Genomic DNA, 17,386 nt, shown 5'->3' on the forward strand with positions numbered 1-17,386 from the left:
CAGCACCACACAGGAGTTAACCTATTAAATACTTTAGCAGTCCGTGTTTTCGGCCTTGGTCTTTGGATATGGTCCCTGCCCTTTAAATGCTGTACATGGAGACCAATTGTTTTCCTCCTGATTGGATTTCAGCTTGATTTGATGAAAATAATGCTGTAGCTGGTTGAGTATCTTACTTTGATTGGAAGGAGGCTTCATTTGTGTTTCAAGGTCATTTAGTTTTTTAGTTCTTCACACAAAAACCAATACCCTTTCATACCTCCATACATCAGGATTAATGTAAGACTTTATTTTCAGTCTAAGGGGTGAATTAATGGAACAGATACAACAAGGCACTATGTTCACATTAAGGTTCACATTAAGTCTTTAAAAGCATATTTTTCTCTCTGTTGCAGTCCTCCTTTCCAAATAAAATAGTGTTTTTCTCCCTCTGCAAATGAGCTTTTCCAAAATGGCCTCTAGAGCAGTGGTTCTTAACCTTATTGGAGGTACTGAACCCTACAAGCTTCATCAGTGAATTCACTGAACCCTTCGTGATTGGAAAAATAAAATGGGATTTCTTCAAAACATAGGTATATATTTTATTAGTGCACAAAATGAACCATGCATCAGTTACACACAAAATCACTGTGTTCAAAGAACAAAACCAACAAAACATGAATTTCACACAAAAACATAACTCAATGAATATTTACTGCAAATCCATGTGTCTTTTGCTGTTGCCTTTCAGATACAAGTTCAGAAATGTGCGGCTTCACCTTGGCAAGTGCCACTCTCATATCATTTTCGCAACAAAGTCTCTTCCTTTTCTTAGTTTTTATGTCTACCATCCTCAAAATGGATTGCTCACAAAGATACGTTGTAAAAAACAGTGTGGGTATCTCAAGGGCTTTCTTAGCAATAAGAGGGTATGGTACGATCTGGTGACACCAAAACGTTGAGAGCGTTGTTGTTCTGAAGAGTTGCTGTTGAAGCTCGCTCTGCTGAAGTTCAATGATTTCGTCGAGGTATTCATCGTTGACATCTGCTGTCGCAACACTAAACGTAAACGGCTGTCTCACCCATGCTGGATATGACTCTGTGGTGAGGAAGTATCCTTCGAGAGACTTTGCGAGCTCATCTAAGTGCATGACAATTACTTGCTTCAGCTCCCCAGGTACAGAAATGTCTCCAATTCCAGACACGTCTTCGAACTTACTTACACAGTCGTCCAGCATGGGAAAGTTTGCGAAGTTATCATTCTCTGTTCGTCGTTTCCATAAAGGTAGCTTTTTTTATACGCCTCCAGGTTTTCTTCCGCTTCGATGATGTTGACTCCACCGCCCTGCATCTGTCGATTGAGATTATTGAGAGCATCGAAAATATCGGCCATGTACGCCAAAATGAGAATGAACTAAGAATTTTCGAAGCAATGTTCATACTCTCGCAAAAACTGGGCTAATTCCACACGCATGGAAAAACACGATTCCGCACCTTTCCCCGGGATAACCACCGAACGTTAGAATGGTATAGAAGTACCTCGAATTCCGAGTCCATTTCCTTACACAGCTCTTTGAAGATGCGGTGTTTCATAGCACTATTTCGCACGCATGCCTGTGCAGAACACAGTGCATAACAATGATGTGTTGTGCATCGGATTTCATCAGCGCTCCAAAACCAGAGTGTTGTCCGAGCATGGCTGGAGCTCCGTCCGAACAAACTGCAGAAACCATATTCTTTGAAAGATGTCATCCACGAGTTTCTTCACATCGACTGCCTTGGTTGTTGTTGTAAGAGGCTTACAAAATAAAAAATCTTCCTTTATCACGTCTTCTTTCATATAGCGCACAAATACAACAAGCTGGCTTAGATTGGAAATGTCAGTGGTTTCATCGAGTTGGAGGCTGAATTTGGCTGGGCTTGAAATCAGATCTGCAACTACTTGAGCCAAGATCTCATCGCTCATGTCTTCTATTCTTCAGCTGATTGTGTCATTTGAAAGAGGAATTTGGGATAACTTATCTTCACCAGCTTTTCCCAGCATGATATTCGCCATCTTCAACACAGCTGGTTTTACGAGTGTTTCACCAATGGTGTGTGGTTTGCCCTGCTTTGCGATCAGGGACGCAACATCGTACGATGCTGTGAGGATCGGTTTGTCAATGGGTACAAAGCCGAGAACAGGCAGAGGAGCCTTTTTATCGAATCTGGCTCTCTTCACCTTGAATTCAGCGAATGTTTTGTTCTTGTACTTCCCATCTCCAGGCAGCTTTAGGAAGTGTTCCTTTAGTTTTGCCGGTGCTAGACTAGAATTGCTCAACTTGGCAGTGCAAATCATGCATTGAGGACGCTGACTCCCATCACGTTCCTTTATACACGTGAATCCATATTGTACGTATTCGTCCAACCACTTTCTTTTTTTGTTCGACATAGTTAGTATGAAGGGATTGAAAGATTAAAAGAACATCACAAATTACATATAATCACAACAGCCACAAGTCGACTACTGAGCGCACCAAGTTCCCTGCAGCACAGATATCAAAACTTAGCAATGTGGCCTGATCACCTGCAGCCAATGATGGCCAAGCGGAGCGTGACGTCACAAATAATACGAGTGGGCTGAATTATTTTGTGTAAAACATTTTTACTAAGCAACTAAATATTTGTACTCTAACACGGCGAAGAAACTTTTTTGAAACTAACAGTGGGTCCACCCCGTTTTTTTAAAATGTTGGTATGCCCCCACCCTGAGCAATGCAACGCTGTTGCGGCGCACTGACAGCAGTTTGCCCCGGTTGACAGTAGCAACACCGTCCAGTGCAGGGGGGCGTGATGGCGGTGCCTCCTTCTCCTTCTCCGCTCTTCCACCCCCCTCCGTGCGCCCTGCCGGTCTGCTCCGATGTCGGACCTGGCAGCGAGGCGCGGAGGCGGGGGGATGGCCGAACCCCTCAGGGTGACTCACCGAAACCCCTGGGGCTCGATCGAACCAAGGTTATGAACCACTGCTCTAGAGTATGTTCAGTAAATCCTTAAACCGCTGTGTGGTGTTGCAGTGTGTACACAATAAACAGACATTTTCCAAAGGGATGACCTAAGCCAGCCCACTAAGGGTCGGGTGATGTGGCATTGAACCTGTAGCTTTCTCTAAATGCCAGTATAGCCAAACCCACAGCAGAGCTGCTGTTGTTGATTTTGTCTGGCATCATGACCATGACCATAAAATAAGGATTTTAACACAAGTTTCATTGGAAAATGAATGCTTGTTAACATGGAATATTTAGGGATCTAGATAAAGTACGATTTTTTTTGTCAGAGTGCCCCACAATGGAATAATGACTGTATCACTTCTTACTATGTTGGGTTTGTTTTACAGTTTAGTTATTTGTCAAGAGGAAGAAGGACAAGAAAGAAAAGATTCACGAATTGGCTTATTACAGATGTACCCAGAAAACATGTAGCATACATGTAGCAAATGACTTAATAGAACAAATGTAAAGTGTATAATGAGAAGAACATTTTGCAGGGACAGTGTAAAATTTCATTCTTTCTGTTACTATTTGACCTCAGTTGAGTGGTATATTGTAAAAATGGTCCAGGTCAGAAGCCTAAGCTTGCTTTAGTATAAGCAAAGTATTAATCTTTTATTGACCGAAATTAACACACTGAAATTAATGTAGATTAAATCCTTCCTGCTACTGCTAATGATGCTACAACTAGCACGCTAGGTACAAAAGCTGTTACACATCTGAGAAGCTGCTATGACAGCATATGGACACATTCATATAAAAAGTCTGGACACACTGCCCACTTTCACACACCTAAACTACACTGAACTGGAGTAGAACAACAGACTTACAGGTTTACAGCAGTAATGTCAGATTAAGGTTTTACCACATACAGACATCATTATTGTTCATTACATACTTCTTCCTCTCAGCAAAAAAACGGTCACCAAGCCCCTTTTTTCCTCCGCATCTTAGCCCCCAGCCCCCGAAGGGTTTATGTTTGATCTATTTTTAGAAACAGACCTGGCATTTCTATATTTAGGCATGTGTGAATAGTAGGAGTAGCTCTAAATAGCAAGCGAAAGGGGGGAGACATGTCTTTGGAAAAAAATGAGGGAGGCATCGACCAGAGGCTTTAAATAGGGCTGTGACGCCTTAGACAGCTTGAGCCAGTCACCATGGGAACAGCAGGAGGAGGCAAGCCGGGGTTTTGATGCACCCATTTATCTAGCTATCTGAACACACACACACACACACACAACCACTTTGTTCTCCGGTCCTAAAACTGTGTATATGTTATTGTGTACATGACATTTATTAGTGTGAATGTTGGTCAGAGAAAGTGAGACAGAGAGTTTAAACAAATGCTGAACATATTACTGTACCTTCTATGGCATGGAGGTGTGTACACGTGAGATATCCCACAACCCTTTGCTCCTGATGGGAGGTGCCCACATGAACCTGCAGGGGACAAGAGACAAACATGACTTAATGTCACTCCGCTGTGTTCAAACAAGCAACATCAAAGCCCACTTAACAAGTGTGTTGTGTATGAAGAGTGTGTGATCATGAAAGCTTAGCTGAAACTCCAAACCCTGTGGGGAACAGAGACATTTCTGATGTTTACGTGAATCCTGGGGTAAAGAGAATGAATGAAAAATATGTAGCTTGCATTTACCTGAGCAAACTAAATTAACTGACTGTCGACTTAACAGCTAATTATCCACATCACGTGATTTAAAGAAAAGCATCTAATAATTGCAAAGATCATCATAATAGCATCCTTATATTGTAAAAAATTATGTTACGTTAAATTACTCCATTGGTAAGTGACACAAGGATCTTGTATGAATTGAAATTGCAATATTACTAGATAATTTTAATAATTATGACGTATTTTGCTCATATGAAATCCTCATCTTTGAAATATTAAGCAATATTTAAGTTATGTTATGATAATATACACTACCGTTGTACAAACGGGCTCTAACCAGAGTAGAAAGAGAAGTGGGAGGCCCCGGTGCACAACTCAGCAAGACGACAAGTATATTAGAGTCTCTAGTTTGAGAAATTGACACCTCACAGGTCCTCAACTGGCAGCTTCTTTAAACGGTACCCGCAAAACGCCAGTGTCAACGTCTACAGTGAAGAGGCGACTCCGGAATGCTGGCCTTCTAGGCAGAGTGGCAAAGAATAAGCCATATCTGAGACTGGCCAATAAAAAATAAAAGATTGATATGGTCAAGGAACACAGACATAGACAGAGAAGGTTGGAAAAAAGTGTTATGGACAGACGAATCAAAGTTTGAGGTGTTTGGATCACACAGAAGAACATTTGTGAAACGCAGAACAGGTGAAAAGATTCTGGAAGAGTGCCTGACGCCATCTGTCAAGCATGGGGGAGGTAATGTGATGGTCTGTGGCTGCTTTGGTGCTGGTAAAGTGGGAGATTTGTACAAGGTAAAAGGGATTTTAAATAAGGAAGGCTATCACTCCATTTTGCACCATGCCATACCCTGTGGACAGCGCTTGATTGAACCCAATTTCCTCCTACAACAGGACAATGACCCAAAGCACACCTCCAAACTATTTAGGGAAGAAGCAAGTAGCTGTATTCTGTCTGTAATGGAGTGGCCAGCGCAGTCACCAGATCTCAACCCCATTGAGCTGTTGTGGGAGTAGCTTGACCGTATGGTACGCAAGAAATGCCCTTTAAGCCAATCCAACTTGTGGGGGGTGCTTCAGGAAGCGTGGGGTGAAATTTCTACAGATTACGTCAACAAATGAACAGCTAGAATGCCAAGGTCTGCAATGCTGTAATCGTTGCAAATGGAGCATTTTTTGACGAAAGCACAATTTGAAGAACAAAATTAATATTTCAACTAAAAATCATTATTTCTAACCTTGTCAATGTCTTGACTATATTTTATAAACATTTTGCAACACGAAATTGTCTGGGTGAACCCAAACTTTTGAACAGTAGTGTTTATATATATATATATATTTTGAATGTACGATCATATATATATATACAGTGGTGGCCAACATTATTAGAACACCTTTAGGATCTGACAAAACTTTGCTTTTTTTCCCTCCAAAACATGATTTAATTTCATAATGTTCATGAAACATGCAGATGGTTGCTCTGAGCACAAACAAAAAACAGATGAAGTGAGTCCTACTGTTTTTATCCAATTTTAACTTTAACTTTTGGTGTGTCCACCTTTTGCAGCATTTACAGCACCACATCTCTCTGGCATAGTGTCAATATATTTCCTGAGAACTTCAACACTCATTTTATCCCATGCCTTCTGCAACTCAAGCCAAAGGCTTTCCTTTGAATGTACAACAGATTTGTCCAGTTTATTTTCCAACTCGCCCCAAATTTGCTCGATGGGGTTCAGGTCCGGACTTAGAGGGGGCCAGTCCATCATTTTCAATGTTCGAGCAGATTCCTTATGTGGCAGGTAGTTCCGGCAATAGTTAGAAGAATGTTTAGGGTCATTGTCTTCTTGGAAAATAAATCCATGCCCAATAAGACGACTCCCGGATGGTACTCCGTGCCTCACCAGAATGTTGTGGTATTGACACTATGCCAGAGAGACCTGCTGCTTTAATTGCTGCAAAAGGTTGACATACCAAATATACCAAAAGCTAAAGTTAAAGTGGATAAAAACAGTACGACTCACTTCAGCTGTTATTTGTTTGTGCTCAGAGCAACCATCTGCATGTTTCATGAACATTATGAAATTAAATCATGTTTTGGAGGTCAAAAAAAGGTAAATTTTGTCAGATCCTAAAGATGTTCTAATAATTTTGGCCACCACTGTATATATATAATATATATTTGTACTAATTCTGTAACAAATATGTAATGGCTTCTTTACGAGATGAGGGTCCTTTAAAGAGAAGCTCCATATCTAAGTAAACTATGTATCAATTGAAAAATGAGAAGTAAAGATTTGATACAAAGAGCATTCGAGGAGGCGGAATAAAGGGCTACAGAGAAAAAGAGATGGTGATTGTGGAGTGGGAAGGTGTCTGGGTGGAGCAGATCTGTAACAAGGCAGAATACACCCTGTTTGAGGACAGTGTTCAAGGGGGTTTATCAAAGCCATAGAGTCAGCAATCAATGTGACTCTTAATCTAAGTAACAAACCACAATACATTAGGTCCATGTAGACGGCTGCCAGCTGCAACAAAACAATAATTCAACATCCTGTTTATCCAATTAATGAAGGCTTTTATATTTACTGTTCTAAAAGCTTGCTGTCTGGCTTGGTTTTTGCTCAGAATAATCCTCTGACAAACAGTAAAATGGTGCCTCTCAGTCTGTATTCTTGAATTTAACAGAACAGCTGGCCTTTTTGTGTGGAGTCTGTGCATGGGTGTTTCATGTTTCATGAGTCCAGAGCCAAGCAAGTTTGGTGAGGTGCCTCTAAAGCAACGATAAGGTACCTTTTTGCTGAGATCTACCACCCTGATATCCTCTGAAAAACACAGTGGTTATATTTATTTTATTTTTGCAATCTATTTTACGCATATTTATATATTAAATGCACAATATTCACATTACTATCTATTCAATAAATATATTCATGTTGACAGAAACTGCTAAATGCTCAGTATTTAACTTGTCAGAGATGCTAATGCCAGCGCTGTGTTTTTACATAAAGTTTCCCTTGAAAATTGGCATAAATATGACAATTGTATTTCCTTGTTTGAAAGTAGTTCTATGTACTCAAATAAATACCAGTACTATATAGTATGTAGCCGTGCATCCTTTACTCCTGTATATAGCTGACATTAAAACCCTTTTTTGTACGATTGAATTGATTTTAGTCAACAGAAATGCTTTTATTTTGAAACGTGTACAGGAAGTGTTGTTGTATTTGTGATGTAAATTCAAAAGATAGATATTAAACATATAATGAATGATAATTTCACCGTCTATTCAGCTGTGAACTGCCTGCAATGTTTATCTGTAGAATATGTCATAAACAAACATATTTGCAACACAGTAATTTGAAAGTACTCCAGCACTCCAATAATTTGTTCTAAACAAGGCTTTTATTGTTGTTTATTGAAGATGCACGACTTCATACTGTAGAGTCCTAACATTTATTTATTTGAGTACATAACCCAAGTTTTATATGAGGAAATATAGTAGATATACCAGTAACTATGCTGCAAAACTACAGCAGAACAACAGACCTTTCAACACGCAACAGATCTGTGGCGAAACTGCAGCCAATGTGGCCAACGCATTAAGGGGATCGACAATGAAGGCTTTCGAGATCGCAACCGACCTGTAAAATCTGCTCTGCAGAATTGAGGACCAAAGACACAAACATCTACTGTATTGTGTTGTCACTACTGTAGAGTTACATGATTATACAGTTACCCTATGAGAGGCCATCATCCCTAGCATTCATGATAACATAATTTATATTCACCATCCACATATCTTCAGTGACTCCAGCAGCCACAATTTTACAATGTGGTACAGCAAGTCAAGCAGAGTAAATCAGCAGACTCCCAGACAGGTTTAAAAAGAATCCCTATTTAAATGTGATTATTCAAACCATAATAAGTAAAGGTAATTAAAAAACCTCCTATTAAGTTTACGTTTATGGCAGCATGGTTGAATAAAACTGAATCACAAACTTGTATTTATTGGATTTAAAGGATGTTTACAGCAGATGGTCATAACTTTAAAACTGCAATAATTGAGTGATTGATTGGGGCAGCATAACTGTCCATAGAGCCCAGTTCACACTACACAACTTTCAAAGTCATTGGATCTCTACTCAGTTCACACGACATGACACGAAGTGTTGCAATTGTGAGTTCCCACTATGATTGACTGGTGTTGGGGGTCACACACTACAATCTTTCACCGGGAGAATACCCCTGACAAGTACGTCTGGTCTCTACTGTGAGCCAAAATGATCCTCCAGCTCTTCTGCATCATCCTGCCTTGCAAGATGAACTTGAGGGCTGTGAAAGGCGCCTATAAATATTATTATTATTATTATTATTATCCTGCATACAGAATGACATATCATGCTATAGGAGAGGTGAAACCAGTAAGTGGGCATCACTTGTAAAGCTGAACCTGACAGGCATTCTGCTTTTTCTGTTTGAACCTGATTTGAGCCTGATAAAGTTAATTTAAGCTTCACTGAGTTTGTGTTACTCTGTGCCCAACACCCATGGTTATTGCTGTTTTTTCTCCAATTACAGACATGTGCAGTGTAAATACGGGGGGACTTCACCTCTACACTACTCCCTTCACTCTGTCCTAATTGGCTGTAGTTAGCAGGAGTTGTCGCCGACGCTGGTAGGAGTCTGCATTGCGTCAGTGAGTCTTTAGGAGCTCACATAGTGTTTGGTAACTGCTGATCATGCGTTGATCACAGGATATTGTCTGTGAGGCAAACTATCTTAACATATTACTTTAACAAACTTGTCATAAGGAATTTATGTTTATCATTTTTTTACAGTGGATAGAGAGGACTATAAGCATACATTTATCTTGAGGCAAAGATTTAGGTTGTTTCATATATTTATGATAGGGCTCCTGTTCATGTTCAGAGAGGTGCTTTGATGTGACATGCTCCACTAAACTGTGCTTGACTGGACCAAAGCAGCCGACCTCACTGAAACCCTCAGGCAGACCTTTGAAGAATTCTTCAATGAGGACAGCTTCAATGAGCTGTCGAATACAGTGACAGAAACATGTAATGCAAGAATCGTTCCTACCAACAAACAAACACTTGTTGAGAGAAAATATTCTGTCTCAAAAAACTAAATGATCAAGTAGAGGGAGAGATGCGCCTCAAAGTCCAACTGTTGCATAATGAGGGGCATACATGCTCTAAAATAACCACAACAATTACTTCTCAAAAGGGAGGTGTGGTGAAGCCATGGCTTCTGTCGTGCACACAGGTCAGTCTCCATCATCACCGCACAGTGTGGAAGCTCTCCCATGTTCAGACACACTGGGCCCATGCTGCAGCTGGTCTTGCTCACCTGGCCCACACTGAGCTCACCCTTCCCCTCACAGGGGGATTGGTTTTATTAGTGATGATGAACGATCAAGTTAGAATTTCAAGACGGACTGACAATTTTTCAAACAATGGCTGGACACAACCTGATAAATGATGCAGAGCCAGTAAGAGCTGCACAATTTTCTTGCATGAACATGTTAAGGTTAGGGTGACACATGAATTAGTCATGGGCAGGCTAGTGATAAGGTTTTGGTTAGGCTGCCCACAGCGAAGTACACGCAAACTCTTAATAAGGATATCTGCGCAAACCTCGGATGGTTAACTTGAGCTTGTCAGTTGAAAATAAAGACAAACGTTCTGTACAGAATGTACGGTAACTTCCTTTAAAAATATGAAGGCTGAAGGTAGTAAGAAGTAAATTTACATAGCCGCATCCTCCAGTAAAATGTTTAGCCCTTAGCTCATAACATGCTTGTCATGTGATGCCTTCATTCAGTCAAATGAATGTGTATAATTTAGGATCAATTCGTGTTTACTAGAATGAAGAACACGTTTGGCCATGGTGTTAAAGCAACCCAATGAGGAGGGGACTTTCATTTAGGAAATTGGAAAACAGTTGCCAACAATGTGATGGCTGTTTTGGCTTGATATCTGTGCTGAGCTCCTCATGAAAAATCCCGACAGTCGCAATAAAGCGTTCTCCTAATTAGGTTGATTTTAATACCAGAGCTCTGGCTGTAGACTGAAGCACAGTGAATACACCTTACAGCAAAGCTTTTACATTTTCTCTGAAGATTTTAGGTTCTAATTCAATTCCTTTTAATGGAATGAGTACTTTGTGAGAACGGGCTTGCGGCCCAGGGATCTCATTTATAACCGTAGCGTACGCACAAAACGGGGCCTGAAACGTGCGTACGCCACTTCTCACGCCAACGTTGGGATTTATAAAAACAAACTTGACGGGAAAATGTGCATATTTCCCAGGGATCTCATTTATAACCGTTGCGTATGCACAAAACGGGGCCTGAAAGATGCGTACGCCACTTCTCACGCAAACGTTGGGATTTATAAAAACAAACTTGACGGGAAAATCAGCATATTTCTACACAAACTCTGACCCATGCGTACGGACGTTTTAGAGACGGTAAAGTGGCGATGCAGACGTGAGGTGGTGAACTGAAGCAGATTAATGATCCAATTCATCATTTACATTAAAACCAACATCTTAGTTTTGCTCACGCGACATACCTGCTCCACACAAGACTCTTAATTAAAAAATATATAAAACAACTTAAAGCAAAATACGTTCATATTTGATTTAACAGCTTTTACAACTTTTAAGAGTTAGGGAGCCGAGTCATTAATCGTTTTTAATAATAACACTGTGCGTGTATCATCAAATCACTGCAGTGAATGTGACTGTGCCATCAGGTGCACAGAGAACCCAGTGCACAGAGCGCACAGAGCACACAGGAGATCATTTACAAGAAATGAAGAAACTTTCCAAATAATATCACAGAGTGGAGGAAAGTATCCACTGATGTGAGGGATTCGGTCCGATGCTCTAAATGGATAAATACTGCCGTGACAGTGGTGCGGGGTTCTGTGTGATGTGTGCATGAGAATGGAAGGACGAGGAGGAAGCGAGGGTTCAGCGATTTCTGATCTCACACATTGTGTTATCCACAGCAGCAGCAGCGGCAGAGTGTCAGTGAATTTCTTTATTAGTGACATCACTGCTGTCTCATAAAGTCGCTCTTCACCTCCACCTCAATAACAAACACCTCGATGTCAGTGTCAGAAAGTTTCACTTGCTCCTTCTCATTGCTTGACACTGTGACTCCGTCGGGACTCACAGGAGAAGCCCATTGGTCAGCAGCATCATTTAATATTCGTGCCGTGCTTTGCATTGACCATTTATGGTTGAAAGTGGGCGTGTGGAGGGCGGATTTGGAGGCAGATCCACGTAAGAACATTTCCAGGTGGACTGTGATTTATAAAGCGAACATTACGTTCAGCTTTTTGTACGTACATACACTTTTTGTATGAATCTAACGCACTCTTTTATAAATGAGACCCCAGAGCAGTCAGATATGTTCACTTTTGTTAAATGCATTATCAGTTGCATTTCTAATCATGTTGAATAAGACGTATGTCAATGAAAATGTGACATCTGTATTGGTTTGCTGATACCACCTGAACAACCCTGTCCCCTTTCTTTGTTCACACTTTGAAACAAGTAACCCAACCACCACCTCTAAGGTTCATTAATTAACACATTCAATGTTGGCTGTTTTACTGAAGTGGGAAATCATCAGGTGGTATTTTTACTGTGATTAGAAAACGAAACTTTGTTTTTGTATGGAGGATACTAAACAGATACAAATTTGTTAAACTTATTTTACTATTCTTATCTAAGGCTTGGCAAAATAAACCAATAGGCCATTTCCCACAGTGATAGACTATTCCCTCAAGGACTAATGTATGAACTGTTATTAAATCCATATATATAAGAAATATGCCCACTCAGTCTGCTTTGACCACTCTGTGTTAATAAACTATAATATATATGTAATATGAGAGCCTGTATTTGTTTCTTTTACATTCCTTATATGTCCTCGTTGGTTTTTATGTCTCAGTTTGAGTAAATCTTACCACAGGGGCCATTAAAATTTCATCTAATCAGCTCAATTTTTTTTCTGTCCCTTCCCCCTGACTCTGTCCTCATTGCCTCTCTTTATGTTGCTCCCTCCCTCTCCGTCTTCCTTCCCATCTGCTCTTCTCTCCATCTGCATGCCATGCTCTGTATTAATATTTCAGGAGCTTATATATGCTTCAATAGGTGTGTGTGCACCATGAATCTGACTAGAAGCCTGAGGGGAATCTAATGTGTCATGCATACAGGAAAACTGGACTTCCATTGTGTTTACTTTGTCTGTGGTTTATGCAGGAGATGGAGTCCAGAAAGCTAGATATGTTGGAGTTCTGTGTTATGATTAAGGAAAACCTGGACTTGAAGCAATTTGTGTTGAAATTAGCAGAAACTGTCTTTACCCCTTCAGTTCTGTATAGCCTAAGTAAAAAAAGTTCATGATGTTAAAGGAAATGCATTTCTTTAAACACAGTAAATGATTTGGAATACCCAATATGAGATGCTACAACCTCCCAAGACTTCTCCCTCTCTATACAGGCCATTGAGTCAGAACTGACTGGAACTGAAATGAGCTGTGAGTGGTGATTTCAATCTTAAAGCCAAGCAAAAACAATCTGAGTTATAAAATATGCTGTAACTAATTACCTTAACTTTGCAGGGTGACTCGAGCTACCACTCTGCATTAATCAAATGAGTTTGATGGCTTCACTTGAAAACCAAGCAGCCATTTTATTATGATGACAGACAGGCAAGAGAAAACAGCAGGTCGGCTTTCTACCACTACATGCCTTGACATGTGGATTTGTTTTTTGGTCTTTAAAGATGAGCAAACAAGTCTTTTCTCATTCAGCATGGTAGCAGTATTATCCTTAATGGATGCAGTCTGGTGTTTCCCGGCTCTAAATCTTGTGGAACTAAAGAGGCTGCCTGTAGTTTTTTCACACAGTTCCCTCACATCCATTTGAATACATATTCTCTTCATTACACACTGTATCACAAAACTCTACTCAAGGGATTTGGGCTAGTTAAAATTAATTAAGTGACGTCCAGTCTCAAGTGAGCTGAGGAAATGTGAATTAATTTACATAAAACAAATCACGTCTAGCCTAAGTCCAAGTCAAGTCAAATCTTAATTAAGAAATAAATAAATAATTAAGTCAAAATGTAAAGGGGGTATATGTGAGCTACATAGACAACTTTAGCATTAGCAACTGTTTACACTACTGATCAGACTGTAAAAAGTGGATGGGACTTTCTGGCAATGTGCTTAATTGCTTCAACATACATTTACAAGACTCCATCCCCCAAAACTAAAATAACTAACTATGGGCACTGATTTCCATTCTGTGATTACTAAAAAGATTAACTACTTGTTGTGTATACATAAGAATATCTTGGTTGTCAGACATAAAGCATGCTGCTAGTGTTTGATGTTAGAGGGGTTTTTTAAACTTTGAAGAGGAAAGCAATGTATGTCAATAACAGAATTGACCCAGATAGTGAACAAAAGTCCTTTCGGTCATTTATGACCAGGGGTAGATTTGGGGGAATTCTACCATTGATTCCTTTTCTAGCCATCCTAGATTTGAGTGTCTCCCTGTTTTAAGGTCTAATCTGTAATGCATTTTAGCTTTGTATTTACAAACACACACATACAAACACACTTCAACCATGCACTTAGCAGTTTGAAATAATTATAAGAGGGGATAAATGTTGAGACTGAAAAGCTTTAATCACGGAGCCAGCGCTGGCTCTCTCTTTAGGGAAACATTTTTTTAATAAATATTCTATCTCTCCCTCACCCACCCATCGCACCTCTGGTGCATCAGTTCTCAAGTTCAGATTTATGTTGCTGCCCTGCTACCTCTGCGGGTAAATGCATCCATGGGGAAAATAGTTAATATGTGTGCGCATTGAAGTGATATTTGATAGATAATGAAATCATGGAATCTATGTAAGAAGAGCTGAACCAAACATTGAAATGGTTGAAATACATCTGTGTGGACACAACAGCAGGACTCATATGGAGATGGAACAGCCCTAAGTAGTGCTCATATTGAGGCCAACCAGTCCCCTTAAGAAACCACAATAAATTGAACTTGATCCAGATTTGTTTCTTGTTCATTCATCCAGTATTTTTTGTGTAATGTATCTCACAAACAAATAGACAGGGGTGAAAATATAAACATTTAATCTGTCTGACTTAGGTCATTAATCTTGTGTTTGATATGTTAACCCAAATTAACGCACACTAAAATGAAGCAATAAAGAAACTATAAAGTGACCAGATCATAAAAAGCTGTTTATGTTAAACACTGCAAAATCAACTGCTACACTTCTGGAAATGTTAAATGTTAGATGATGTATCTCTACTACATTGAACAGACAAGAATTACTTCAACAATTATGTTGATTGACCATCCTAGTTTGTGTTTGATATGACTGAAGCACCCAATAGCATGAACATCAGGTCAATCAAATTTAATGCCTCTAATGAGATGCCTCCCAGATGGCAGGGTAGCGAGGCAGAGTATTGGGTCATAATGAGTGAGAATGGCTCATGGAGGAGGTAGTGAGGGATCTCAACAAGATGCAGCAATGGAGAGCTGCCAAGATGTCTGGAGGTCAGTTAGGGGCGGGTAATGAACACTGATCAAAGCCTGCAGCTGGCTGAGAGACAGGCATGTTACAGCAAAAAGGCAAAGCTGAACATTGATGAGGAAAATATCGTACTGCCAGGGAAGTCAGAGCATAGTAAGAAATAAATATGTGGCTCTAAAGGTTAATCCATATTGATGTTTAAAGCATGGCATGTAAAGAGGCATCCCCTATGTCCATTTGAACTCTGCTAAAAACATGACAGATGAAGACATCTCTCTTCTCTGTTATTCTTTGGTGGCATGAGGAAATATTATGAACTATTGCCAATCTTAACTTACTAACCCTAAACAAATCCAATCGCATACTTAAATAACCATGACAACAGCAACATATGGCTGAACTTTATGGCTGAACATAATCAGAACTTTAACCAACCAATCAGCCCAAAATCTCATGTAAAACACAAGGCTTTTTAATTAACTGATATATAATATTATCTGGGTAAAAGGGGCAGCAATGTCCAACAAAAATAATTGTATATTATAGAGCCACTATAGAGACCCTTTATTGCAACACTTAAAGCTGCAGTCGGTAAGGAGAAAAGAGAGAGACAAACAGACAGTGAGTACAGCTTCCAGCCCCCCCCCTTCAGCAGATCAGACTGTGGTGCATGCACAGGATAGAAACCATGGCAACAGAAGAGGCCAGTGAGCAGTGACATTGAGTTAGACACTCCCCCCGGCTCTGATTGGAGGTTTAGAAGCAGGTCATTGGATTATTCAAAATTGCAATACAAGCTGTATGTGGCGCCAATTATCTGCGTCAGGTATTACTGTCAGATCAAGGACAGCTTTAGTAAGTAAGACAAAAAGTTATTTATATAAATTATCCTTACAGCATCATTCCCTTCCACTAGAAAACATTGGGTTAATATTTCATCATCATCATCATCATCATCATCATCATTTGTATTGTTGTTGTTGATGTCGCTGTCCATAAATTTAGCAAAGATGTGGGAGCAACACATCTGAAACATTTCAAGCAACTAACATCATTCACAGTCCTTGAAGTGACATGACCTATTTACATTGCTGTCTGTGTTGCTTGAATAAAGTGAAACACTGTGAAACATCAACATGAATTATTTTGTCTCTACTTGAGAGATTTGTGCCAGAAACAAAGTCCTGCCTAATCAGAACCTACTGAACTTGACTTTAGATAGTCAGCTACAGTAAAAGATGATGTTAGCTTTATGTTTTCAATACAGTCAGTGAGCAGTGAGCAGCTGAAAAAGAAAAAGTATCTGCCAGGCACAAACACACTAAAGTAAATGTGATTATCAATAGGTGACCTGTCTTTTGGGATGACCTAAGAAAGAAATAGTGACATACTATAATATTGCAAGCTAAACTGTAATGTACATAATGACAATTACATAATAGGGGTTATTTTTCGGGTCTGATCACCATCGTGAGCAGATTTACAGTAGGTGAACTTTAAATCTTATTGAGATAATACATAAATGAAACAGAGGAATCCACGGGCCAGTGACTGTTAAATCAATCTGTAATGCATAAACTTTTACTGGCCCTGCAGGGCCGTTGGTTTTGTTGGGCTCTAACTAGGATGCAGATTTTATGTCATATTGTAATGTGCAACTATTCGTTGTGTGGCATTAAACACAATGTGACAACTTCATTCAGGAGAAGGAAGTCATCATATCTAAACAGCAAATTTATGTTAACCTGAGACAATTTCAGAAACAACTCGTATTGCAACATTTACGTGCACTGCATCATTGAAACAGTGAAGTTCAGTTAAGAGACTGAAAGAACACAAATAGACAACTGACATATCAACAATGTCCATGACAGCAACCTCAATGCTCAGACGCCTGGGCCACACTGGCAAGGCGAAATGGTTTAAAATAAAATGCCTTTCGCTAGTATTTCTCTAACTATGAATAAACCAAAACTGTTATTTTTCTGATTTGCCAATGTAGAACGCAATGGTTAACAAGCACTAACTTACTTTCAATGAAAATCCAGAGCAACAACGTTAAAACATACATACACCAAAGGCGATGCATGTGTCCCTCATGTTGGACTCTTAATGAGTCTAGCTGTAGCCTCCAA

The 17,386-nt window shown here is 39.8% G+C and overlaps 1 protein-coding gene across 1 annotated transcript in view; it reads right to left on the reverse strand.

The window, feature by feature from the left end:
* Positions 1-17,386, reverse strand: part of smpd3 (sphingomyelin phosphodiesterase 3) — a 34,280-nt gene that overhangs the window by 10,413 nt on the left and 6,481 nt on the right. Inside the window, exon 4 of the mRNA XM_053427904.1 lies at positions 4,370-4,445. Within this exon, the coding sequence (XP_053283879.1) occupies positions 4,370-4,445 (76 nt within the window). The remainder of the gene's footprint in view (positions 1-4,369; positions 4,446-17,386) is intronic.

This window comes from Pleuronectes platessa, chromosome 7 (genome assembly GCF_947347685.1).
Source record: "Pleuronectes platessa chromosome 7, fPlePla1.1, whole genome shotgun sequence".
Lineage (NCBI taxonomy): Eukaryota > Metazoa > Chordata > Actinopteri > Pleuronectiformes > Pleuronectidae > Pleuronectes > Pleuronectes platessa.